At 44.8% G+C, this 26,255-nt stretch overlaps 1 protein-coding gene across 1 annotated transcript in view; it reads left to right on the top strand.

The window, feature by feature from the left end:
• LOC127584570 (tyrosine-protein phosphatase non-receptor type 13-like) overlaps positions 1-26,255 on the top strand; it is a 307,142-nt gene that overhangs the window by 139,225 nt on the left and 141,662 nt on the right. Inside the window, exons 16-25 of the mRNA XM_052041344.1 lie at positions 107-269; positions 1,310-1,511; positions 4,399-4,502; positions 7,999-8,091; positions 11,471-11,578; positions 11,668-11,784; positions 12,071-12,252; positions 17,145-17,246; positions 22,232-22,325; positions 23,732-23,817. Of these exons, the coding sequence (XP_051897304.1) occupies positions 107-269; positions 1,310-1,511; positions 4,399-4,502; positions 7,999-8,091; positions 11,471-11,578; positions 11,668-11,784; positions 12,071-12,252; positions 17,145-17,246; positions 22,232-22,325; positions 23,732-23,817 (1,251 nt within the window). The remainder of the gene's footprint in view (positions 1-106; positions 270-1,309; positions 1,512-4,398; positions 4,503-7,998; positions 8,092-11,470; positions 11,579-11,667; positions 11,785-12,070; positions 12,253-17,144; positions 17,247-22,231; positions 22,326-23,731; positions 23,818-26,255) is intronic.

Genomic DNA, 26,255 nt, shown 5'->3' with positions numbered 1-26,255 from the left:
TCTAGTTATAGGATGACAATGTTGCCTTATGTCTGTGTGCTAAAAATCAGTGCTTTATGAAATACTTACTCTGATGGACTTAGTAACCTGATTAATATTTTATTAGAGAAAGAAGTTTATGGTTCAAAGCAGTTCAGATGGGAAGAAGCACATCTTCATCACGGAAAACAGCAAGACCTGCAAGTATCTAATTGAGCTGTGCTCAGCTCAGCACAGGTTCCAGATACAGATGAACTCTCGCCAGCTCAGCCAAGCTGCCTTTGAAAATGGTGAGTGCCAGCTTCATCAAGGCTCTGTTGTAAAGGAGGGGAGACTTGCTTAATACCAGCACCTGACAACCTTGTAAGTCTTGGTTGGTTATGACCAACAGAAGTGAGACTGACACATGCACTCACACATCACGCACCACATCCACATGCATGCACACAGATTTTTAAAAGCAACTTTTATCCACGTGTTTCATTTTAAGTCATTGCTGCTGATCGATGAAGTCAAACAACCATTGTTGCTTACAGAAAATGCTGGAAATACTAGCAAGTCAGGCCTCATCTGTGGCAAGATAAAGAGAGTCAACATTTCAAGTCGAAGGGTCTTCAACCTGAAACATTAACTCTGATTCTTTTCCCCCAGATGCTGCCTGACCTGCTGAATATTCCCAGAATTTTTTTTTCTTATTTTACATTAACAGTTTTTTTAGTTTTTCTCATTGTCGCTTACTTCGATTTCCTTGGTTGTTCTGCAGTCGGACTGAGCAGAGCACACACAGTGAATGTTGCACCAAACTGAGACGTTGATGATTCTTTAGCCCAGTGGAGGTCCTATGACCTTAATGTATTAGTTAGGCTTGCTGCCTCGGGTGGGTGTTCACAGCTCCCAGTGGTGGACCCCCAGGAAGCCAGGAATGGGGTGTAAGTACCACCCCACTCTTTCTCGGAGATCTTCTACTAAACCTCTACCCACTATGGAAATCTCACCCTTCTGAGTGTAGGTGCTTCATCTGAACAGTTCCCACTTCTGTTCTCACTTGCCAGGTGGTGCACGTTTTCTGATTTTGTTTTAGCCATCAACCATCTGGCATTTTTGTTTACGAGCGAATAAGTACCTGATTGGCTGGGAATTTAGTTCACAATTGCAACACATTTTTGTCACATATCACTTAGCTGAATACCGTCTGTGCAAGTCATTAGCCAGTCTCCAAAATTTGTACGATGTGGGCTGGTAATGCTCATCTCCATTTTGAAATTCAGATATTCAAATCAAATCAGCTTTCTGTTTTGGTATATTTCATGTCTCTTTTCTTTTCCCACAGAGGAACACGTTTTTACATCTGTGCTTTCCAATGAGACAAAATATGCCCAGCGAAGACATTTTGAGGAGATGCGCAACATTTCCCGATCAGAAACCATTCTGAGTCGCCCTAACATGGACACTATATCTCTTGGGGCGCTAAGCAAATCCTGTGACAATCTCATGGCAGACATGGCTGCTTCAGGCACCAGTCACGTGTGGAGGTAGGTTTTCACTAGAATGGTTACAGGCAAATATTTGGGTGCCTTGACAATCAACTGAGTCATGTAGCATTGATAGTTACTCTGGGGCTGTAGGTGTATCACTGAAAAGCTGTGATAAAATACAAATTATGGGCTGTTATTGTTATGCTTGAAGCAAGCCTAATATCTCTGAATGGGGACAGCATGAATAATGTCTTGCATTTTCTATCTCTGAATTCTAGTCAGCTCTCAAGTACCTTAACAAAAGCAAACCAAATTGAGTGAAGTGTAGGATATTGCAGACAACACAGAGTTATCACCATCTCATTTATCTGAAGATTCTGGGCTATCAATTATGTTCTGAGATATGTATTGTCATACTTGGGCTTGAGGAAGACTAATGAACAGGCTTTTCCAATTTTCTGTGATGAAAATTAAGTACAAGGTCCAGGCTTCAGTTGCAGTGTTTAATACTGGGGCTTGCAAGCAATCTGAAGTACTTATTTCTCAAACTCCATTAAATACACAATGTTGTCTCAGATACATGTAAAATTAATTTCCTTCGCTTGGAAATGAATGCACAATGGACCAAAGTTTGAAACCAGATTGATGGACTAATAAATATCTGGAATGAGATTGGCCATGAGCAACTGACTAAGGAGAGGGAACTGTCTGGTCCAAGTGGGAAATATTGATTTCGTAATTAGAATTAGTAATTCCTGAATCATGTGAGTTTGTCATTTCACATGTATGAGGTCATACTAAATGATCAGCATCAGTACACGTTCTCCCTGAATTCTTGTAGATCCATCACCCTATACCGCTTAAAGGAAATGTGTTGTATTAGCTGATGGATAGAATACAAATGGAAAGAGATCCGTTGGGGCAAGGGGTAGTGTGTGCTTCCGATTTGGAATTGTGTTATATGTAACCATTGAGGGGGTATACAAGAGAAGGCTGAGTTCTAGTTCTGACCAGGAGTTCTCTAGGGGGAGGATAAGCAAAGCACTGTCAGCATCCTCTGAAAGTAAAAGAAATGGCAGATACTGGAAATCTAAAGAACACAAAATGCTGGAAATACTCAGCAGGTCAAGCAGCATCTGTGGGAAGAGAAACTGTTGGAGACCCTTTGTCAGGACTGCAAAGGAGACAAAAGAGTTCATTAAGCTTCAGGGAGGGTGGGAGAGGAGGGATGTCTCTGATAGGGTGACCGTAGGGATAAGCTGTAGTCAGGTTATCTGGTGAATGAGTGAATGGGAGCACTGAGAAAGTGAGATCATAGTCAAAAGAACATGGAGAATGTGGGACTTGTGAAATTCAGGACACGCTGGGCATGTTCTCCACTCACAGAGAGAAAAAAAGAAAACGGGGAAAAAAAACAAACTGAGCTAATATCACAGATAGACAACTGATACAGACCAAGAAATCAAGTTAACTGAAGCTGTAGAATTTAATACTGAGGCCAGAAGGTTACAAAGTGCCCAGATGGTGCTGTTCCTCAATCTTGTGTTGGCCCTCACTGTGACAGTATCGATAGGAGAGAGTGGGAGTGGGATGGGGAATTAGAACATAGAACACTACAGCACAGTACAGGCCCTTCGGCCCATAATGTTGTGCTGACATTTTATCCTGCTCTAAGATCTAGCTAACCCTTCCTTCCCACATAGCCCCCTATTTTTCTATCATTCATGTGTCTATCTAAGAGTCTCTTAAATGTCTCTTCAATTAATGTGGCAGGGAAAGGGAAACTCAGGGTTACTAATGCTGACTGAACGCAGATGCTCCAAAAGCAATAGGCCAATCTGCGTTTCCTCATCGTAGAGGAGACCACCTTGCGAACACCAAATGCAGTACACTAGGCGTAGTGCAAGTGGACCGCTGCTCCACTGGGAAAGACTGTTTGGGTTCCTGGATGATGGGAAGGGAGGAGGTGGAAGGACAAGTGATGCAGTTAATGAGAAATCTGTGAGATAGAAGGAGGCCATTTGTCCCATTGCATCTATGTTATAAGGAAATAAAATATAAGCATGAATTCCCTTCATTGAATTGTGCAACCTACACCTCAGGGTGCACCAAGACATTGATATTCTTTGCCCAGCATGGGAGATATTACCAATCTAGTTGATGTTTAGAATTCAAGGAGTGCAGTGTATGAAGGATTCATCAGACGAGTGCTAGTTTCTGCAATCTGCATTAATTAGGAAGTCTGCAATTAATCAGGATTGTTCAGACAGTTAATCTGATCTATGGTGCAGTCAAATCAGGTGGGGCCTGGCCTCCACCATCCTCAATGGCTTTACCTGAATAATTGAGGGGCCGTCCTGATCCAGAAAACCTGGATCAGCAGGAGGTCATAAAACCAAAGCGGCCACACATAGCACAAGAGCCACAAATGCATGAGCAGAGTGGAGACACAAGAGACTGCAGATGCTGAAATCCGGAGCAAACAAATTCACAAGTTACTTAATCCAGCTTCCTTTATCAGATGCAACACACTCATTAGAAGATCCCTAATACATTAGGGCAATACAGTGGCGCAGTTTGTCGAGCTGCTGCCTCACAGCTCTGGTGACTCAGGTTCAATACCTACCTGTGGAACATTGCATATTCTCCCTGTGATCACATGGGTTTCCCCTGGGTGCTCTGGTATCCACTCATGTCCCAGGTTAATTGGCTGCTAGTGTGTAGGTGAGCTGTAGAATCTGGGGAGTTGATGGAAATGTGGGGAGAATGAAATGGGGTTAGTGTAGAATTAGTGTAGATGGGTGCTTGGTGGTTAGCATGGACTCGTGGGCCAAAGGGTCTATTTCTGTGCTGAATGCTATTCCTCTGGATTTCAGGGCATTCTGAACACAAGCTTGCTGTGTGACTGTCCAGGTAACCGAACCTCCCTTTCTCTCTCTTGTAGCACAAAGGGTGCCGTATCTTACTCTGAAATTCTCCCCGCCTGGAAGGAAAGGATAAGACATTTAGGTTTGCAGAGCACAACCTCTGGCCAGAGCGGTGCAGTTGGTAAGTTCAGTGGAATGCTCGAGTGAAGATAACACCTGTAACATTTTCTTCAGCTCCTGCTACCTGTGGGGGAGAGTGGAGACATAGGAGACTGCAGACGCTGAAATCTGGAGCAAACAACAAATTGCTGGGAGGTCGGTAGGTCAGGCAGCATCTGCAGAGGCTACGGGATGGTCAATGTCTCGAGCATCCTGTTGCATGTCATTTTAACTCCCCTTCCCATTTCCACAGTAACCTGTCTGTCCTCGACCTTCTCCACTGCCATAGTGAGGGCAAACACAAACTGGGAGAACACCTCATATTCTACTGGGGTAGCCTACGGCCCAATGGTATGATCACTCAATTTTCCATTTGCAGGTAACCCACACCCTCGATGTTCCTTTTCCACTCCCATAGGTCCACCCAGGGTCTCTCTCCCTTTGTTCACCTTTTCCATACCACACCCCCTGCCCCTGTTATTGGATTCGTCACCACACACCTCCCAATTTGGGGTTCTTCACCCTTAGCCTGCCCTTCCCATCCCCTTCCCCATCTGGGTCCATCTGTCCATCATCCCTCACCTCATCTGATTCCACCGATCACCTCCAGCCTCTGTCTCGCCCCTGTCTCTCTCTCTCTCTCTTTCTCTCTCTCTCTTCCCCCCCCCCTCCCTCTCCCTCTCCCTCTCCCTCTCCCTCTCTCTCTCACCTCTTTATACTGGCTAACTCCCCCCTGTACTCTCAGTTCTGATGCAGCGTCTCAACCCAAAACATTGACCATCCTTCTACCTCCACAGATACTGCCTGACCCGCTGAATTCCTCCAGTAGTTTGTTCTTTGCAGTGAGGGAGAGTGGTGGGAGGTGCACTTTATGAGCTTCTCCTGGCATGGAGGCTCACCTGTGGAGAATATACATCGGTCATATTTGCCAAGTGAACTCCTTAGAATATTCCTTTGTAAGGTTACTTAATGATTGTAAGGCAATCATTCTTGGTGTAATTGGTAATTTATAATTGGTTTATTATTGTCACATGTACTGAGATACATGCCGTCCACACTGATAATTTCAAATAAGTACATCGACATAGTACAAAGGCAAGAGCAATTACAAAACGCAGAATATAGTGTTACAGTTACAGAGAAAGTGCAGTGCAGGCAGACAATAAGGTGCAAGGGCTATGATGAGGTAGATTGTGAGCTCAACGGTTCATCTTTATCGTACAAGAGGTCCATTCAAGAGTCTTATAACAGCGGGATAGAAGCTTGTCTGAGCCTGGTGGTGTGTGTTTTCAAGTTTTTGTATCTTCTGGCCAATGGGAGGGGGAAGAGAGAATGTCCGGGGTGGGTGGGGTCTTTGATTATGTTGGTTGCTTTCTCAAGGCAGTGGGAAGTATAGACAGAGTTCATGAAGGGGAGGCTGGTTTCCGTGATGGACTGGGCTGCATTCACAACTCTCTGCAATTCCTTGTGGTCTTGGGCAGAGCAGTTGCCACACCAACTGTGATGCATTTGGATAGGATGCTCTCTATGGTGCATCTATAAAAATTGGTGAGCGTCAATGAAGACATGTTGAATTTCTTTTGCCTTCTGAGGAAGTAGAGGTGCTGGTGTGCTTTCTCGGCCTTAGTGTCTATGTTTTTGGACCAGGATAAGCTATTGGTGATGTTTATGCCAAGGAACTCGAAGCTCTCAACCATCTCCACCTCAGCACCATTGTTACAAACGCTGTGGCAATGGTGCCAGAACAGAGCCCCTTCCGTCCACTGTTACCCTTTGCTCCCCTCCCATGCTGGTCCTTGGTGACATCACCCAAAACATGCCTCTGGCCTTGTGGCTTTGGGTGCAATCATTAGTTCAACAAAATGTGCCCTAAACTGCAATTATTTTACAAGCGACTTTGAAGTTTCCGCTGATCATCACCACACACAAATCTCCCACTGAAGCAGCACAATAAACCAGCATTTTAGAACTTGAGTTCTAATATTACTTGCTTCGTCAGATATTACCTAATCTCATTAGGAGTGGCACCTTCATTATGTTTGATTAACACAGGTGAAAAATGACTATAACAGCAAGCTAACATGAGTGACTAGTCTTATCTCTGAGTAACAGAAAATTACAAGGAAATCTGCCATTCACCACTTAAGTTGTTTTGTGTTCATTCAAGGGATGTGGGCTTCGCAGGCTGAGCCGGCATTTAATTGCCCACCCCTAGTTGCCTTTGAGAAGGTGGTGGTGAGCTGCCTTCTTGAACTGCTGCATTTCTTGAGGTGTGAGGGAGGGATTTTGACGCAGCAATGGTGAAGGAATGGCGATCTATTTCCAAGTCAGGATGGTGTGTGGCTTGGAGGGCAACTTCCAGGGGGTGGTGTTCCCCGTGCTTTTGCTGCCCTTGTCCTTTTAGTTGGTAGAGGCCGTGGGTATGGAAGGAGCTGTCTAAGGAGTCTTGGTGAGTTGTTGCAGTGCATTCTGTAGATGGTACAAACTGCTGTTACTGTGCGCTGGTGGTGGAGTGAGTGAATGCTGGTGGATGGGGTGCCTATCAAGCGAGTTGTTATGTCCTGTATGGAGTCGAACTTCTTGAGTGTTGTTGAAGCTGCACTCACCCAGACAAGTAGAGGGGATTCCAGCACACTCCTTTTAAGTGGTGGACAGGCTTTGGGGAGTGAGGAGCTGAGTTACTCTCCGCAGGATTCCTCGCCTCTGATTTGCTCTTGTAGCCACATTGTGTAAGTGACTACTCTGGTTCGGTTTCTGGTCAATGGTAACCCCCAGGATATTGATAGTGAGGGATTCAGTGATGGTAATGCCAGTGAAAGTTGGAGTGCGTTAATCTGTTCCTTGGTGTATTAAAAAGAAAGACATTCAAAGCTGTTAACAGTGTCCTTGCATCTGATTAAACAGCTTAATTTTTACAGCTTTACAAATGAGGGCAATTACCAGACACTCCCATTGAGGTTTCATTTGACCTGTGGGTGAAGTGAGTCTACTGGGTCAGCATTATTTCTAACACTCAGGGATTGTAGAAATTCGCTTTGTGCTGTAGGCACTATGTGGTGTCTCATATATTTCATATTTCCTCATGGCCCAGAAGGAGGCCATTCGACCCTTTGACTTTCAGCGCAATCACACCAATCACATTCCTCCACTTATTTCCTTATAGACTATTCTATCTCTCAAGCCCGACAGCTCCAACCTGATCTCCTGCCACCCACCTACACCAGGGGCAACTTGCAGTCACCAATTAACCTAACAAACCACATGTCTCTGGTACGTGGAAGGAAACCAGAGCACCCAGGGGAAACCCACACAGCCACAGGGAGAACGTGAAAATTTCATGCAGACAGCATCAGAGGTCAGAGTCGAACCTGGGTCACTGGATCTGTGAGAAAGCTGCAGTACTTGTAATCCCACTGTGCCCCCCTACCCAGACCTCCAGTCAATGAATCCATTCTGACTTTATAGCAGTGTTGACATAAGCCTTTATCTGTTAGCTCACATATATATTTTATCCACAGACCAACTGAAGGGCAAAATGGACAACGAGCTGACTATTCCTGAGCGGGAGATCATTTTTGTAAATCTGAAGAAAGATCCCAAATTTGGTTTTGGTATGTTAATAAGAGATTTCATTTTAATTGACCTTCATATTGACTGAGCAATGGCCTTGGTTCGTGTGGAAACGCCATGGCAACTTCCAGCTTGGGCACGTGCACAATTTAGCCTGGGCTCGCAAACTTTGCTGTCCTAGTTGCTCTGTTTCACCTTTAGGTTCACAGGTCGAGCTTCTCCCTGTTTACCTAACCTGTGAAATGCTTTGAGCGGCATAGACCTCTTGTAGTTGTTGCTGGTTACTGCTGATGTTTGTCTCTAGAGTGGGGTGTTAGACTGAAGGATATGCATATAAAGTTAATCAGGCTTAAGGTTGACTTAAAGTTTCCCCGCACAACACTGGCTTCTAGACTGTAATTATGCTCTTATATGAATAAGTGCACATCCAGGGCCATTGTCAAGCCCACTCTCTGGCAGTAGACTCCTCATGGATCACAAACTTGCACAATTCCCAGCACCTTCTCTGAGAAGCCTTCCTGCTGAACCTCCATTAAGTTAGGAGACACAGAGACCACAGGTGCTGGAATCTGAAGTGAAAAAAAACAGCTGGAGGTCCTGATGCAGGGTCTCGATCCGAAATGTCGACAATTCTTTTCCCCCGACAGATGCTGCTCGACCCACTGAGTTCCTCCAGCCGATTGTTTTTTTTGCACCAAGTTAGACCTGGTATTGGTTCAGTCACCCCAGTGGATGGAGAAAGGTATATTGCAAGTAGTTTCCAGCATTTATTCTGTTTCTATGCATTCAGTTGCTTTTGGTTTCTAGTTTAACATTTTTACATTTTATTAATAATTTGCTTAATTTTTGATTGTTGTGTCATGATTTTGAACTGTTGTGAATGTCTTTGTGGACATTCACTCTGGGGGCCCACTCCAGATAGGGACGGAGAGGCAACCAGTAACCACAAGTGGGGCGCAGGTTTGTCGCAACTTCAGGCCAGCATTGTTGATGTGTGTGACATGTTCCCAACTAATGATGTGTTAAATGGCAACTTTAAAATAAGACCTGGAGCTTTGTGGTGATTAAGCATCACCTGACACTGAGAAGTCTGGAGTCTCATTCTTCAGATTTTCATGGTTGTTGAGATTTTTTTGTAAGTTAAAAACTTATATATTTTCTCTTTTTCTCCCCATCCATCCATTCTTTACCTTTAACCACTTACCTTTCTGTACCTAAAATGATGTTAAATTACCATTCTTCTTGCTTGGGCTCTGCAATCCTTTGATTATAGGGTTAAAACGACACCCAATTGTTCGCCTTGTTCAGTGATGCCTAGCCGAGACTGGCTCACTCTTTCCATCTGCCACGACAGGGAAAGAATATCACAGGAGGCCTTTTTTAAAAAAAATCTTTCATTCATTGAATGCACACGATGCTGGAAAGACCAGCATTTATATCCCATCCCGGATCGCCTTCTGAACCGTGTGGCTCGTGAGGCTATTTTGGAGGACATTGATGGGATGTTATAAGACAAGATACCTTTATTAGTCACATGTACATTGAAACACACAGTGAAATACATTTTTGCGTCGAGTGTTCTGGGGTCAGCCCACAAGTGTCGCCACGCTTCCAGCGCCAACATAGCATGCTCACAACTTCCTAACCCGTACGTCTTTGGAATGTGGGAGGAAACCGGAGCACCTGGAGGAAACACACGTTCTCCCTGTGTCTGCATGGGTTTCCTCCGGGTGCTCCGGTTTCCTCCCACATTCCAAAGACGCATGGGTTAGGAAATGGTGGGCATGCTATGTTGGTGCCGGAAGTGTATCACATTGGTCAAACCAGGTTCTTCATCTGAAGGGGATTAATGAACAAGATGGGACTTTAAAACAGTCCAGCAGTATCATGGTCATGATTACAACTTCTTAATTACAGATTTTCATATTGTCACAACATACAAGGAGGCCATTCAGCCTATTAAGTCTATGCCAGCTCCCTGAACAATCACATCAGTCACATTCCCCCAATTAATTTGCCTGTAGCCTATTCTCTGTCACATACCCATCGGTTCCTCTCCTACCACCCCCAGTCATCCAGCTACACTCAGGGCAAGTTACAGTAGCCAATGAACTTACCAGCACATCAATGGGATGTGGGAGGAAACTGGAGCACCCGAAGAAAACCCATGTGGTCACAGGAGGAAAGAGCGAACTCCGCTTAGAGGGCAGGATAGAACCTGGAGCTGTGGGGCAGCAGCATTAACGGGGAACCACCACTCTCCATCAGCTGTGGCGGGATTTGAACTCATTTTGCTCAATCAGTAGTCAAGCCTTCTGGACATTGGTCCTGTATATTAACCACTAAGACCCTGTACCCATTAAACATTTAACAACCCTGCAACGATAAACCTATAAAAATTCATAGAACAGCAAATTCATAGGATTTAGTTCACCCATTGTACAATACACTTTGTAATGGATAACTGATGCTATGTAAGCTTCATGAAACAGATTTATCAATTTTGTCTGTTTTCTAAAGGCAAAGACAGTACACTTCTAGAATACTCATTTTAATCCACCAACCTTGGGAACTAGTATTCCTTGCTGGAAGGTCTTCATCGTCGTATCATCTTCAAAGCTGCCATACCCTTCTCAGCTCTTTTCCTGTGCACTTTGTCATTATTGTTCATTAGCATTCATCCACTTACTTCCAAAGAGCCCACAGGCATGTCAACAAGTCTTATAGAGTCATACAGCACAGAAGCAGACTGTTCAGTCCACTGAGTCCATTCCATTTACACCAATCCTACACTAATTCCATTTTATTCTCTCCACTCACATCAATCCCCTCCGAAATTCTATCACTCACTTTTACCACAGAGACAAACTACAGTGACTAATTAACCAACCAAAATATCCAGCAGCCCCTCGAATTCATCAACCAGTGCCAATCCCTGACCCTCCCCTACAATGCATGGGCCTCGTTCCCCTCCACACCTTGGTTCTGGCCCCAGTCCTGAACGCCAGCTTTTTTAAGGGGATGATTGCAGAACACCCATTTCCCCAACACATGAAGCCTTGAGCTTGTTCACTGTTGAATTTTATAGCAACACTGGAGTATCTTACTAATGCCCCTTTACAGATAGCAACCTATCCTTGGTGTTTCTTACTGGAGTCCCACCTTTAAGAGTACTTTCAGTTTGAGTCTGGGTAATGTGAAGGAATGTTTGGCATCATTGTGGGTCAGGTTGTTTTGAGAGATGACTGATTGTACAGTTGCATTACTGAACAGTGCCATTCAACTTGCTAGACTTCAGTTGCTCCAGCTGCATCTCACTTTTCATGAGCTGATATTAAGTGCAAGAGCTTCAAGCTACATTACATGGGAAGATCAGTGCAAAAAGTTTGGGTTCTCAGATCCTGTTTATCTTCTTCGTAGGTTTTATGGTCATTGGGGGAGAGAGAACTGGAAAATTAGACCTGGGGATCTTTATCACCGCCATCACTCCAGGAGGACCAGCAGACAAGGACGGGCGTATTAAAGAGGGTGAGGATTAACTCGTGATTTGCTTTTCATCACTGCGAGCTTTCTTAATGATCTGACCTTTGCTGCTTAAATGTACCCTTGTCTTGAAGGAGGCCGCCTGATTTCGGTGAACAATGAGAGCCTAGAGGGTGTCACACTCCGAACTGCCGTAGAGGTGCTTCAGAATTCCCCTGACGAAGTGGCATTGATCATATCTCAACCAAAAGGTATTCACACCCTGTTGCAATTTGCCCTTCCCAGGTTGGGGTTTGTTTTGTGTTTGAGAACCGTCCTCACCACTATCGATTGGTAAAGTAGCCAACATTCACTTTGTAAAATTCTACAATTCTAATAAAATTTAACAAGTATGTTTTAACATTGCAATATATCACGGGTAGAGTATTAATGTATTTAAATTTCAATGAGACCCATTGGGTGAAATACACTGTGTGAAAGAGAAATGACCTTACTCTGGGAGTTAGTTGCTCAGTAACGTGTTAATCCTGGCTCCAGGCTTGTCTGAATCTGCACGTCAGGATATGGCAACGTCACAGAGCAAGGTGAACGGCCCAGAGAGCTCACAGGACTGCTGCCTCCCCAACTCACCTGTAACAGGCCGGCATGGGATATCTGCATCGGAAGTGATTCCAGAGACCAGCAGCCCATCTGTCCAGCTCCACGGGATGGAAATGACGGTACTTTTATTTGTCAGAGGAGGAGACCACTTTGGCCCATCGAGTCTATGCTAGCTCACAGAACAATCCCATTCCGCACTAATGTTCTCGGGATTCTATTAGAACCTAGGACAGTACAACACAGGAACTTTGGCCCTCAATATTGTGCTGAACTAATCAAACTAGTAATTAAGTGTCTAACTAAACTAATCCCTTCTGCCTACACAATGTCCATATCCCTCCATTCCCTGCACATTCGTGTGCCTATCTAAGAGCCTCTTAAATGCCTCTATTGTAATTGCATCCTCTACCCCTGGCAGCACATTCCAGGCACCCACCACTCTCTGTGTATATAAAAGAAACTTGCCCCACACATCTCCTTTGAGCTTACTGCCACTCACCTTAAATGCACATTCTTCTCCACATTCCCATCAACTCCTCTAGGTTCTAACACTCGCCTACACACACTGGTGAAGTAACTTGCGTCTTTGGGATGTGGGAGGAAACTAGAGTACTCGGGAAACCCACACAGTCACAGGGGGAACATGCAGTCTCCACACGTACAACACCCACGGTTGGGATTGAACCGGGTCACTGGAGCAGTGAGGTGGCAGCTCTACTGGCTGCACCACTGTGCCCCCTTGGTATGGCCAGGTCAAAAGACAAAGGCATGGCTTGTGACAAACAGTGAAGGCTTCTTCGGCAATGCTGTTTCCCTGTGGTGTGCATGTGGCCATTGCTTTGCTACCCATTCGCAATGATAGGGGTGTAACCTCAAGGCTGGTGTGCACACTAGCAAAAAATCCCAGCGGCAAACTGCTCATCATTTCCAGCTTTGTTCACTCATTGTGTATCTTTGGTATACGTTCTGTTGGCATCACACAACCAGACGTAGCAACTGGTTTCTAGTCATTGCTAACACCAAGGAACTCTCGATGGTTGCTGTAACCAACCCCTCCACCAATCAATTGCAGAATCCCCCAAGGGTGTCGTTGCCTAAATTGGTCATTTAGTCATTGACTAAAGTACCAGTAGGTTAATAACAAACATGGACCCATAAAATGGATTTGTTTAATGTTTTTTATTTGTTTTTAGGGATTTGGGCATTGCTGCCATTTATTTCTCATCCTTAACAGTTATGGGAAGGTGATGTAAGCCACTTCCTCAAACCACTGCAATTCTTCAGATGCAGGTACTCCCACAGTGCTGTTTGTCAGGGGGGGGTTCCAGGATTTAAACCCAGCAATGATGAAAAAAAGGAGGTATATTTCCAAGTCAGGGTGGTGTGTTGACTCGGAGGGAAACCTGCAGATGATGGTCTTCCCTTTGCATCTGCTACCGAAGTGGTAGAAGTCACAGGTATGTGATTGGCTGTCAGAGTAGTCCTCTGAATAACTGCAGTGCACTTTATAGATGGTACACACAGCAGCCACTGTGCAGTGGTGGTTGAGAGAGCGAATGTTTAGGACGCCAGTCGAGCTGCTTTGTCCCGGACCTGGCCAAATGGGTCTGTGCTGGTGCTGTCAAGGCCACTCAAGCTGATGGACATTGAAGTCACCTTCTCAGGACTTATTACTTTAAATGGAGGAGCAGTGATTCATCAGCTGAGGGAGGACGGTGGGTGGTAATCAGGAGGATGTTTCCTTGCCCATGTTTGACCCAAAGCCACGAGACTTTATGGGATGTAGGGTCAATATTGAAGACTCCAAGAACTACACCTTCTTCCGCCTGCATACAACTGTAATGCCACCTCCGGTGGGTCTGTCCCGCCAGTGGAACAGGATGTAGGATGTACCCAGGGAATGCGACGGAGGAGCCTGGCACAGTATCTGTATGGTTTGATTCATTGAATGTGACAATGCCGAGTTTTCGTTTGGCTATCCGTGGAAGAGCTCTCCCAGTCAGCAGATGTTTGTGAGGAGGACATTGCAAGGTTGACTAGGCCGGGGGAGGCAGGCTGACTGACTTTGCTGTATCCAAACTGGGAGTCCAGGTTTATGCCAGGTTATCGGTTCAGTTTTATTCTCTCTCTTCATTAACACACTGACATAACACAACTGAGTGATATGCTGGGCCACCGCACCAGCAGTGAGGAGTCACCTGCACATAGGCCAGAGCAGGTAAGGACAGCAGGTTTGCTCTGCTGTTAGTGACCCAGATGAGTTTCTGAGACAATCCAATCGTTTTGTGGGAGCTATTACTAACACTAGTTATCTTTTTTAATTGCAGGTAATTTAGTTAATTTAGATTCCACAGCTGGTATATTGGGCTTTGATCTTGGTCCTATGGATTATTAATGTCATTCAAATTACGCAAGTGGTCTATTTTCTCTAACTACATTCCACAGATCTTTGAGGCGAGGAGTCGTGTTTTGTGTGTGCCACAGCAGCCCTGAAAATAATAAGTAATGGTGCAGAATACTGACCAATTCCGCCTTATTCTAAAAGTGGACAGGGGCCTTTTTCCACTCTCTCCCGTGGGTCATAGGTGCATGTGGGCAATTGAGAGAAGCCGGTAGGAATGTTTGGACATGGGACTGGGGACGTGGTGTTTGAGGGTTAGGTAGACTTGCCAGGAGTCAGGTGAGGGTAGGACAGGGCAGTGGAGATTAGGGATGTGATTGGATGACCATTAAGGGGTGTGGATGCCAGTGGCCCTCGGTTCATTGGTGAGGATCCCAAATGTAACTGAGAGCCAGGATATACTGAGGGAGGAGTGTGGAAGTGAAGGTGGGCAGTTCAGGAAAAGACTGCGCCTGTGTGTATGCATTGCTAAGTCTGTGTGGCAGAACATAGTTTCCAATTATCATGAACTTGCTTGCCTTGGAACCAAGACTCAGACGGTGAAGTCCCTGTGGTAGATGGTCTATGAGGTTGCCCCTTGTTAAAAGAAGTCACAAATGGGCACCTTCCACTCTTTATTGGAAGCAAGTCATCCTCCATCCCAAGGAACTGTCCAAGAAGAAGGAGGAGATTATGAGTAGAAATCTTAACGAGGACCTTGCAATTAGCTGCGGGCCTTGGACTTGACAACAATGGAGTAGGTAACGCTGGTCTCCTCTGAATAGCCAGAAGTTGATGAAGTACGGTTGCTGTGTGCATGGCCCACGCCATTATGGTGCTACAAGGATGCAAGTGAATGTTGTGTAAGGGAGGGTAAAGGTTGCATTGCCTCCAGTAGCCTCAGTACATTACATGTGATACACAGAGGGGAATCGGCCTAAATTTGGCAACTTTTATGCAGCCTGCATGTGAAGGACTCGACTGCATTTAGCAGTCAGGTTTTCAGCCAAATTCTTCCAAAGAGTGCAAAATATGTTGTGTTACATGAAAGGAATTCTTTATCCTGGAAGTTTAATCCAGAGTGACTATGTCACAATCACCAATTCTTGACTTATTCTTCTCTTAAACCCAAGGTAGTTTCCAGCATGGAAATTAGAAAAAAACTGCAGATGCTGGAAATCTGAAATTAAAACAGAAACACTCAGCAGGTCAGGCAGCATCTGTGGAGAGAGAAGCAGAATTAATGCTTCAGAGAGAAACAGACTTAACGTCTCAGGTCAAAGACCCACCCTTCAGGTCTTCTAACTGAAACGTAACTCTTTTATTTTCCCACAGGTGCTGCCTGACCTGCTGAGTGTTTCCAGCAGTTTCTGGCTTCTTGTTTGAGGAGCTGGAGATCATAAATCTTCTGTTGAGAGGTTGAACGGGTGGATAGTGACCAAGGTGTAGACAATCAGCTTAATCGTTGGGATTGTGACAATCACAACTTATTCTTTGCATCCATACATAAATACATTGGTGGGCTTTGTAGTGTCTGTAAAACCATGGATGGTTTGTTTTCTCATTAAATATGGATGCAAGAGCTGAATAATTCTACAAGTGAATTGGTAAATCAGGTCTGTGATGGACATTGATTTCCTATCCAACAATCTTAAACTTCCAAAAGATAGCATTGATAAGGGAGAGAAATCTCTTTTTCAGCTCAGAATTTCAAAAGGGTGATAATGAGCAGAAAATCTGTTTTATTGGTTGGTTGGGGACTAAATATTGGACAGGATACAGAGGAGAGCTAGCTCTTTGAACAAGTGACAAGTATAATGAGCATGAGCTTATCATTATCCTTGGATCTGTGAAGAGTCACTAACCAGCTTTTATTGTCACTTAGAATAAATAGTGTTTCTGCTTGGAAGCTCTGATTAAGTGTTAGTTTTAGGGCAGTATGGTTGTACAGCAGGTAGTGCTGCTGCCTCACAGCTCCAGTGACCCAGGTTCGATCCCGACCTTGGGTGCTGCCTTTGTGGAATGTGCATGTTCTCCCTGTGACCAAATGGGTTTCCTCCAGCTGCTCTAGTTTCCTCCCATATCCTAAAGATTAGCTTGTAGGTTAATTAGCCACTTTAAATTACCCCTTAGCATAGGAAGTAGAAAATGAATTGATAGTTAGTTGATGGACGTGTGAGAGAGAATAAATTGCAAATCTACGGGGAAATCACAGAGGGGGATCAGGACTGATAAGCTTGTTACCCTAAGAGATGGCATGAACCATTTGGGCCAAATGGCATCCTTCTGTATTATAATACATTGAGCAACTGAGAGGACAGGAAGCAGGTTTGAAGACTTATCCAAATGACCAGTGCCAAATGTTTCAGTCTACTTTGTTGTGTCTTGGACCCATGATTTTCTGGCTCGGTGCTGTCAGCTGAGCAAACTAATCAAATCTGAGCCAGTTCCATCTTCAAGGCTATGAAACGTGGGTGTTGATGGGGAGACCTCATGGTGAAGGTTCACCATTAACAAACCTTTGTGAATTCTATGGTGAATAAGCAAATCACAGACTTCCTAACCTTAATAAGATAAATGGTTTGGATCTGACAGTGAATCATCATTGGTACTTTGTGATCTGATTGACAGGCTGGTGGTCAGATGTCCTCAACGCAACAGGACCTGAAACCAGGAGACAGGTACAGCGTGGAACTGGCTAAAATAGAAGGAAGCCTTGGAGTTAGTGTCACAGTAAGTATTAAATTGTTTACTTCCACTGCTGACTGTTGTACTGAGTATTTGTAATTATAATAAAGGGAATTTGAAGAAGCAAGGACAAGCCAGACTTTTCCCGAGGACCTTAAGATTATGTTCACCACATTTCCTTACTATGCAAGTCCTAAACCTCAAGTTTGGTTGTTGACTAACCTCTGCTACCTGATGTACATTGTCTTCGATGCCCCTGATGTCAGCCTAAGTAGTGTCACCGAGGATATCCAAGTCAGTCAAGGAAGTGTCTGTGAAGCCAGGATAAATATTTGAAGAATGGAGCATTGGAACTTTGGGATGAAGATCAGGCATTCAGTCACCTGGGTCAGCTCTTCATTTACTGGGCTTTGCTCCACATCTACTGTTAGATTTACCAAACAAAATCTGTGTGAAAGCTCCAAGTGTCCCCTCCCTCTGTTTCTCTGGGGGATGCCTCCAGATTTCTACTACCCTTTGCATGAGGAAGGGCCTTAAGATTTCACTCCAGAAGAAGACAACAACTTCCTTGAAATTCACTCCCAGTCGGAAGCACAAAACACATTTATAATGGCTTCAGCGCACTGCTACCTGCCTCCAAAGTCCAGTTCCATTGGAGTCAATGGGATTGCATTTCAGACAGAGTACATCGCACTGCACATAGTGTGTGTAGGGCAACCAAATGGTGATGAAGCTAGGCAGAAAGCACAACATTTATAGAATCATAGCATGGTTACAGCACTGAAGGAAGCCATTCAGCCCATCATGCTCACCTAGCTCCCTACTAGAGCAGCTCTGCAGTTCTACCTCCGCCCCCTTCCCCACAGTCTTGCAATTTTTTTCCTCACCATGTATTTATCCAATTCCCTCTTGGAGGCCACAAAGGATCCTGCCTCCACCACATCAGCAGGCAGTGCATTCCGATTCTAATCACACACTATATAAAGAAGCATCTTCTCACGTGATTCTTAGTCCCCTTTAATTTATTCCTGTGATCTCTAGTCCTCGGTCCCTCCACCAACAGGTACAACATCCCACTATCCACTCTGTCCAACCTTATACACTTCTCACAAATCTCCCTTCACAGAAAACAGCCCCAGCCTCTCTAATCGATCCCTGTAACTGTTGTCAAGAACCATCCTTTCCTGGACCTTTTCTAATACCTTGCCATCTTGATGTGACTTTGTTGAGGACTCCTCTGTCTTTTGAAGAAATTATTTCTTTCTGGCTCTTTTATCATTTTGACATTTTAAGTGCCTCAGTCAGGTGATCCTATCAGATCACACCTCTAAACTCAATGGAATACAAGCCAATTTAATGCAATTTGTCCTCCGAATTTAACCCCTGTGAACTGATCTCTATCTGGTAAATCTGTGTAGGGCCCCAGCCAATGTCAATATATCCTTCATGCGGTACAGTATCCAAAACTATACACAGCACTGCCAATGAAATCTAATAAATCTTACAAAAACGGAACATAGCTTCCTCCCATTCAAGGTGAAAGATTATACCACAACACAAACCATTGAAAGCTCCAGTGCAAAGCAAGATATCAGCAGATATATTGCACCTCCTCTCATCTCTGGGGGTGTGGGGGTGAGGTGGGAGTGGTTGTATATGAAACACAAGGTTCTATGAAAGTCATAGTGTAAGAAAGGGAGAGAAAGGAAATGAGAGAGGCAGATGGAGGTAGGTAGTTAAAATTAAACTGTACCTCTTTTATTTACTATTATGATTATCTTCTTAAAGTTTATAGGTTGTTTTAAAAGATCTTTTTATCCACTGCTTGTGTGGAACTCCAAATGCACCGGACGATTTATTAATAAATACTGACCAAGATAGAGAACGTAGGTCATCTCAACCAGAGTAGCCTACTCAGCTTAGAACCCTCTTCATCTTCCGTCTGTGTTCAGCCTCCTTAATAAATAAATTTTTCAAAGGGTTTGTAATAATTCAAAATCAGGCATCAGCAAAGCATCTGTAAGATTGGAAAGCATGCACATTACCCTTTGATTAGTATAATGTTTTGAACTTGTTTATTTGAAATTTAAATGGTCCTGTTTCTGCATTGGTGGAGAAAAAGCATTGGTTCACCTTTTACAGAGTCAACAGTTGTGTTGTCTGGCTGGTCAAAGCAAACTGACAAACTATGCTGGTGCGCGTAAGATCTGATACATTTGTGATTTATCTTTGTGCTGGTCGAGGTGAGGGAGAACATTGCCGGGAAATGGAACATTTTCCGCTTTGCATCCAGTGACAGAACCAAGTACTCCCAGGTCAAGTATAACATGCAACGCCAAGCCTTCCAATACATGCTCGAGATTGGCAGTGGTTGAAGAATGCCCCTTTGTTGTGCTTGTGCTATTTCCCCTGTGGTCTGTCTCTGACATTGTATCACTGTGACATGAAATCAGAAATGCATTAACAAAGCAACAAATGAGAAAAATTGCTAAAATACTTAGACTCCATCCATGTTTGTCATGTTGTGTTAAATGTATATGTATGTACATGCCATGTCACTTCTGATTGAACTTGTATGGTTCGAACTTCCAATTGCGTTGCCAACCTTATTCGGGAACAATGAAGATCAAGCCCATGGTCTAGGCTGAAGTGAAAGACTGTAGCACCTTTGCATAAACATAACAGTTTGCCCCTCTGCCAGCTCAGGAAGATGCTTATCCTTTGCGGATGTTTAAGCGTGAAGTTCTGCCTCCTCCTTCGTTAACCAAAACTGGTCCTTTGTTTCATACTGCATGGGATTGTGCTGTGTATGGTCTGATGCTACATTTGCATGCATTACTGTAATAACACCTCAAAAATAATTAAGGTAACAGGTCCTTCCAAAGGGGTATGAGGTGACACTGAACAACTGAGTGAGAGGAAGATTATGATCAGGAGCAGCCCATTCAACTCCTCAAGCTTCCTCCAACATTAAATAAGGCTTGAACATTCTCTGTCTACCTGATGGACATTCAGCCCATCAGGTCCATGCCAATTCCCAGGCCGTGAGATTTGCATCGGTGGTGGGAAAATTGCTGGAGGGGATTCTGAGAGACAGGATCTACCTGCATTTGGAAAGGCAAGGACTGATTAGGAATAGTCAGCATGTCTCTGTGTGTGGGAAACCGTGTCTCACCAACTAGAGTGAATTTTCTAAAGCGGTGACAAGGTGGCTATAGCAAGGTTGGAATGCATGGGATTCAGGGTGAAGTAGCCAACTGGATATAAAATTGTCTTAATGGTAGGCATCAGAGAGTGGTAGTGGAGGGTTGCTTTTCAGATTGGAGGTCTGTGACCAGTGGTGTGCTGCAGGGATCAGTGCTCAGTCCCCTGTTGTTTGTCATGTATATTAATGACTTGGATAAGAAGGTAGGTGGCATGATTAGTGAGTTTGTAGATGGCACCAAAATTAGTGACACTGGACAGTGAAGAAGGTTACCTAAGGTTATAACGGTTGTATTGATCGACTGGGAAAGTGGGCAGAGAAATGGCAGATCGAATTTAATTCAGATAAGTGCAAAGTGATACATTTTGGGAAGTTAAACTGGGACAGGACTTACACGGTGAATGGCAGGGCCCTGGGTAGTATTGTTGAACATAGGGTTACAAATACATAGTTCCCTGAAAATGACAACACAGGTAGGTGAAGAAGGTGTATGGCATGCTTGCCTTCATTGACCATGGCATTGAGTACAAGAGTTGGGATGTCATGTTACAGTTGTACAAAATGTTGGTGAGACCACACATTGTGTGCAGGTCTGGTCACCACACTATGGGAAGGATGTGATTAAGCTGGAGAGGGTGCAGAAAAGATCCACAAGGATGTTGCCTGGACTGGAGGGCTTGAGTTATAAGGACAGATTGAACAGGCTGGGACTTTTTTCCCTGGAGTGAAGGAGGCTGAGGCGTGACCTTATACAAGTTTAATAAAATCAAGAGGGCATAGATAGGGTAGATAGTCACAGTCATTTTGCCAGGGTAGGGGAGTCTAAAGCTAGAGGGCACATGTTTAAGGTGAGAGGGGAAAGATTTAAAGAGGACCTGAAGGGCAACCTTTTCACACAGAGGCTGGTAGGTATCTGGCAGAGGAAGTGGCAGAGGCGGGTACAATTACATCTAAAAAAACATTTGGACAAGTACATGGATAGGAAAGGATTTGAGGGATTTGGGCCAAATACAGGCAAATGGGACTAGCTTAGATAGGCATCTTGGTCTGCATGGATGAGTTGGGCCGAAGGGCCTGTTTCTGTGCTGTATATGACTCAAGGCAATGCTATCAGTCCTCTGCCTCCTCTCCATTCTTCCCCACACCTTCACAACTTATTCTCTCTCGCACGTCCATCAATTCCCCCTTTATTCCTTTGACTATTAACCTACGCTCATGGGTAATTTGCATCAGTCAACTAACCTACCAGGATGTCTTAGGGATGTTGGAGGACCTGGGGGAAACCCACATGGTCACTGAGATAATGTGCAAACTTCATCCTGACGCCCGAGGTCAGGGCCGAACCTGGGTCGCTGGAACCGTGAGACAGCTGCATGACCAGCTGCACCACCATGGCGCCACCGTGGACGGCCTAAGCCATGATTGGGTAAACTCAGATGGGATCTGAAGAAAGGTGCAGTAAAACAATAGGAATTTACTGGATTAGGATTTGGAATCGCTGCGGTAGTTGGATGGAATCATCCTCGGAGTTATTGGAACAAGTTTATCAAGTGAATGAAGACCCCACTGAAGATATAGATTAAACAGTGTGCTGCATTTTGCCACTGACTGATCAATATAATGAATTGATCTACTAAATATCTTCACTTAGAAAAGGACAGGTGGCAGCAGAGGTAAACCTTTCCCCTTCACCGATGATTTATCAGTGGTGATGCCAGGGAGTTGATTGGTGAGCCCCCTCGATCTGGAAGCCAGCAGCCAAGGAGGGAGCATGTCTCCAAAGGGAAAGGGCATCTTTTAAAGCAGCTTCTGTTGTGGTCTATAGGGAGGTGTGAATACCAGCGTGAAGCAAGGTGGGATCTATGTGAAAGCGATCATACCTGGAGGAGCAGCAGATCTGGATGGCCACATCAGGAAAGGTAGGGGGGTTGCTTTCTGAATCACTCAACAAGGTGCTTGACTATTCTGGATGAGCTTGCATCAACAGTTGTCCTCTAATGCCCAAAGCGCTGGAGGAACTCAGCAGGTCAGGCAGCATCTATGGAGGGAAATGGACACTCGACGTTTCGGACCGAGACCCTTCATGTGGACAGGCGGTCATTAGTCATTCGATCCCAGTCCAGATGAAGGGTCTCGACCCAAAACGTTGACTGTCCCTTCCCCTCCATAGATGTTGCCTGACCCGCTGAGTTCTTCCAGCAATTTGGGTGTTGCTCTAGGTTCCAGCATTTGCAGTCTCTCGTGTGTCCTCTGACACACCTGCACTGGACACTTGGAGTGATACCATTCCCACTGCATTGGCTTTAACAGATTGGCTGTACCAGTGGATTGTGGATGACCAGATCCCAGCCTTGCATCTCAACCACATGCATTCAAATCCAGGATGCGCTCCATTCACCATTCGGGCAAATGCCAATCCACTTCCATGTTAAGTACAAACACCACACTGCCCTTGACCAGCTGCTAGTGGCACTGTGTTAAAGCCAAGCATGACTGGTGTGTGAGAGTGATGACGGTAATCTGGCAAAGTTGGAGGTCTGCTCTGGGCAGAGGCATTTTATCGGCTCAGAATAGAAAGGTCTTTGATTTGCCATTAATGCACAGAATGGCCACGTAACCCGTGAGCTGTTCAGATGCTGTTTAGAACCACCTATGGGCTGGGTCCTGAATGACTTCCTCTTTCAGTCTCTGTTATTGGTCCATCTGCTGTCACTAATGAAACAGCAGCTGGACCAATGAAGAGAGGATAGTGGGACTTGGAAGGGGCCCTGGAAACAGTGCAGCAGGTTAGGGGAACAAGGTGGTCAGAAAGGCTCCAATGAGCTACTGACAATTTGCGGAACCTCTGTGTGTGTCATTGATCGTGAGGAAGAGCAATATCTAGCACTATTGGGGACCATTAAGTTGGGGTTTGTTTTTAATCTTCAGCTTGTAATTTCCAAACAAGGCCTCCTCTCCTCCCCACTCTCCCACTCTGTCTGACCTGACACCTCAGAAGTTGAGGCAAGAGTCCCGGACAAGTGTTCAGGCTTTCCGAAGAGGCCCAACATACACTAGCTGCTCAGCCACATCACTTTGAAGGCTGAGGCCTAATTTTGGGCACTTTGTTCAGGCCTGCATTGTCCCAATGAATTTCCCCTCCCACCCAACCCTTTGTCTGGAAAATGTGGGATTGAACAACGAGGTTTCGTCCTAGGCCTTTAATAGCATTTGGTACTAGTTGAGTCTGACTTTTGGCTTAAGGTGAAAAAATACAAAGGAACTCCTGTGAAGTTTTGATATTAAGAAATAAATGTCACGTCAGTCCTGACTTTCTTTATGACAGGTGATCGTCTGCAGGAGGTGGATGGATTCAGTTTGCAAGGCATCACACATAAGCAAGCTATTGAGCGTCTGAAGAACACAGGACAGGTACGTTCCTGCTGTCTCGTCAGTTCATCACAGCAGGTGATGTATTGGAGATCATTTCATCTGGGAGCAATAGGTTAAAAAGCTCTCACTGGAGTATTGACTGACCTTTCCTGGTCATTGTGTTCCTTGTAACAAGGTGATATAGGTGCAGAGAGCTAACTGTCTGAGATGGAGGCAAGAACTGTAGTGACAATGTGAAAGTGGTCTGAAGTAGGAAAGCAAGAAATGGTAGGGTGTGCCCAAGAGAAATTCCCATCCCTCTGGTCTTGTCTGGCTCAACATCATGTGATCAAGGTGAGACAGAAGGGTGCGAAGAGAAACATGGTACTACAGTGCTTGGAATACTAGGTTAGTAGTCAGGAGGACTGTGATACTGGTCTATCATTGTACATTCAGGTTCCAGCAAACTAGCTGTGGAATTTGAATTTAAAATAAAATAAATCTGTAATAAAAGGATATACTTGTAGAGGTGACAACAAAACTTCTGGATTGACTAAAAGACTGTCATAAATATCCTTCAGGGAAGATCTGCCAGCTGTACCCACTGTGACTTGCATGTGACTCCAGATATAAGAATGTGGTTTTCTCTTAGTTACCTTCAAAGAGCTTTCTGCCTGGAGTGAGATTCATCGATTTATTCTGAGGAGTGTAGGCCACTGTACACTCTTTACAAAGACAGAGAATTTATCTCAATGATACCCCAGTGGAACTTGTTTGACGAGAGGACATGGTGATGTGGTCCATTGCCAAGCAGGGGAACTTTGATTTGTTTCCTATGCATTAAGCAGTCACATTACCCATGCACTGTTTGGATCCTGTTTCAAACCACTCATGTCCTTTGAGGGTGGTTAGCCATTGCATCTGGAATGAGTTGAGTTTTATTCCATTTGCTGTCACTGTTGCAACTGACTAGGTGAAAGTACTGAGACCAGAGAGGATTCCCTGAGAACTGTGCATTAAATCATTAAGTATATGTTACAGACCATGCATGTGTATCACAGCGCATCAACAGTTGAGAGGAGGGGTAATGCTTGGTAGCACTGGAAGCCATTGAGTTTGGGTCATCATTAAGATTCTGGTGACTCTCCATCTGGCTAAGATCAGCTGCCCTGTCATTATGTTAACCAAGTGAGACCAGGGTACTCTGCAGTAAAGTCCATGAGTATGAGTGGAAGTCTATAGTGCTCTCACACTGATGAACCAGGCAGTGGGTACGTTTGTGGATCATGTTAGTCTTGTGTTTTGGTCTTGGCAGCAGATGGTGGTGAGAGGGGCAGAGGTCACTAAGGTTTGTTCATGTTGGGTTGGGCCCATAGTTTCTCTCCAAGTGTTGTGATAGGCGGGGGGTTGGTGAGGTGGAACTCAGTGACCTTGTATTTGCTGGTTTGGTTGTAGCCTCCATTTCTGCGAGACTTCAGCCACTGCAGCTTGGTCCATTGTCCCCCCAGGTCCCTGACAGATTTTACTTGTGTCCCAGGATCCACATCCTCAGTGTAAGCAAAATTCCTCAGTGTTGTAGCCGGCTTATTGCTCACGTAGATGTTGGAGAGCAGTGGAGTGGTGACAGACCCTTGGAGCAGTGCGTTGCTGAGTGTTCATGGTTTGCTGAGCTTACCCCTCAGGTCAACACCCATTGATCCGTTGTTAAAAAACATCCACAATGAAGAAGCAACAATAGCATGGGACTGAGCCCTTCCCTCCGACGTCTTCACAAGAGGATGATGGGTCCATGAATGTGGCTCCTGTCTGGAGACCATGGATTTAGACTCATAGAATTGTACAACACGGAAACAGGCCCTTGGGCCCAACTTGCCCGTGCCGACTAAGTTACCTCACTGAGTTACTCCCATTTGCCTGCATTTGGCCCAAATCCCAAATAATTTGGAGTCCTGAGATCAAATCCTGTGAAATTTAGTCCGTGAAATTTAAATTAATAAAGTAAAACTCTGATAATCTGCTTTCCAATTGTTCTTACTCACTGGGTACTGATTGCCACTCTCCCTTCCACTCACTGGGGCTTTTAACACACTGCAGCCCTGTCTCCCACCCTCCAGGGCCCAGTTCTCATGTTCCTTTTAACTTCAATGGAGTCCCATTCCCATTCTCCTTTTAAACTTGCAGGGTTCCCGTTCCCATGCTCCCTTGGAACTCACTGGGGACCCGCTCCCACTCTCTAAAACCCACCAGGTTCTGTTTCCTTCGCCCCCTTTAAACTTGGTGGAATCCACCTTCAACGTTTGTGGTCAACATGTGAAGTTGGTCACCACAGGCTCATTGGGGCAACAGCCTTCCTACCCATCGGGGTTAGAGGCACCAGTGAGGGGAACAATTCTTCAAAGAATAATCTGCTCCATGAGGTGATAGATAGTGTAGGTAATGTCAAAATGAAACTTTTGTTTTTAAAAGTTGTATAAAAACCTGGTTTTATTGATATTGAC

This window comes from Pristis pectinata, chromosome 30 (assembly GCF_009764475.1).
Source record: "Pristis pectinata isolate sPriPec2 chromosome 30, sPriPec2.1.pri, whole genome shotgun sequence".
Classification (NCBI taxonomy): Eukaryota; Metazoa; Chordata; class Chondrichthyes; order Rhinopristiformes; family Pristidae; genus Pristis; species Pristis pectinata.
Note: the sequence above shows the minus strand (reverse complement) of the source record. Positions and strands in the feature narration are given on the sequence as shown.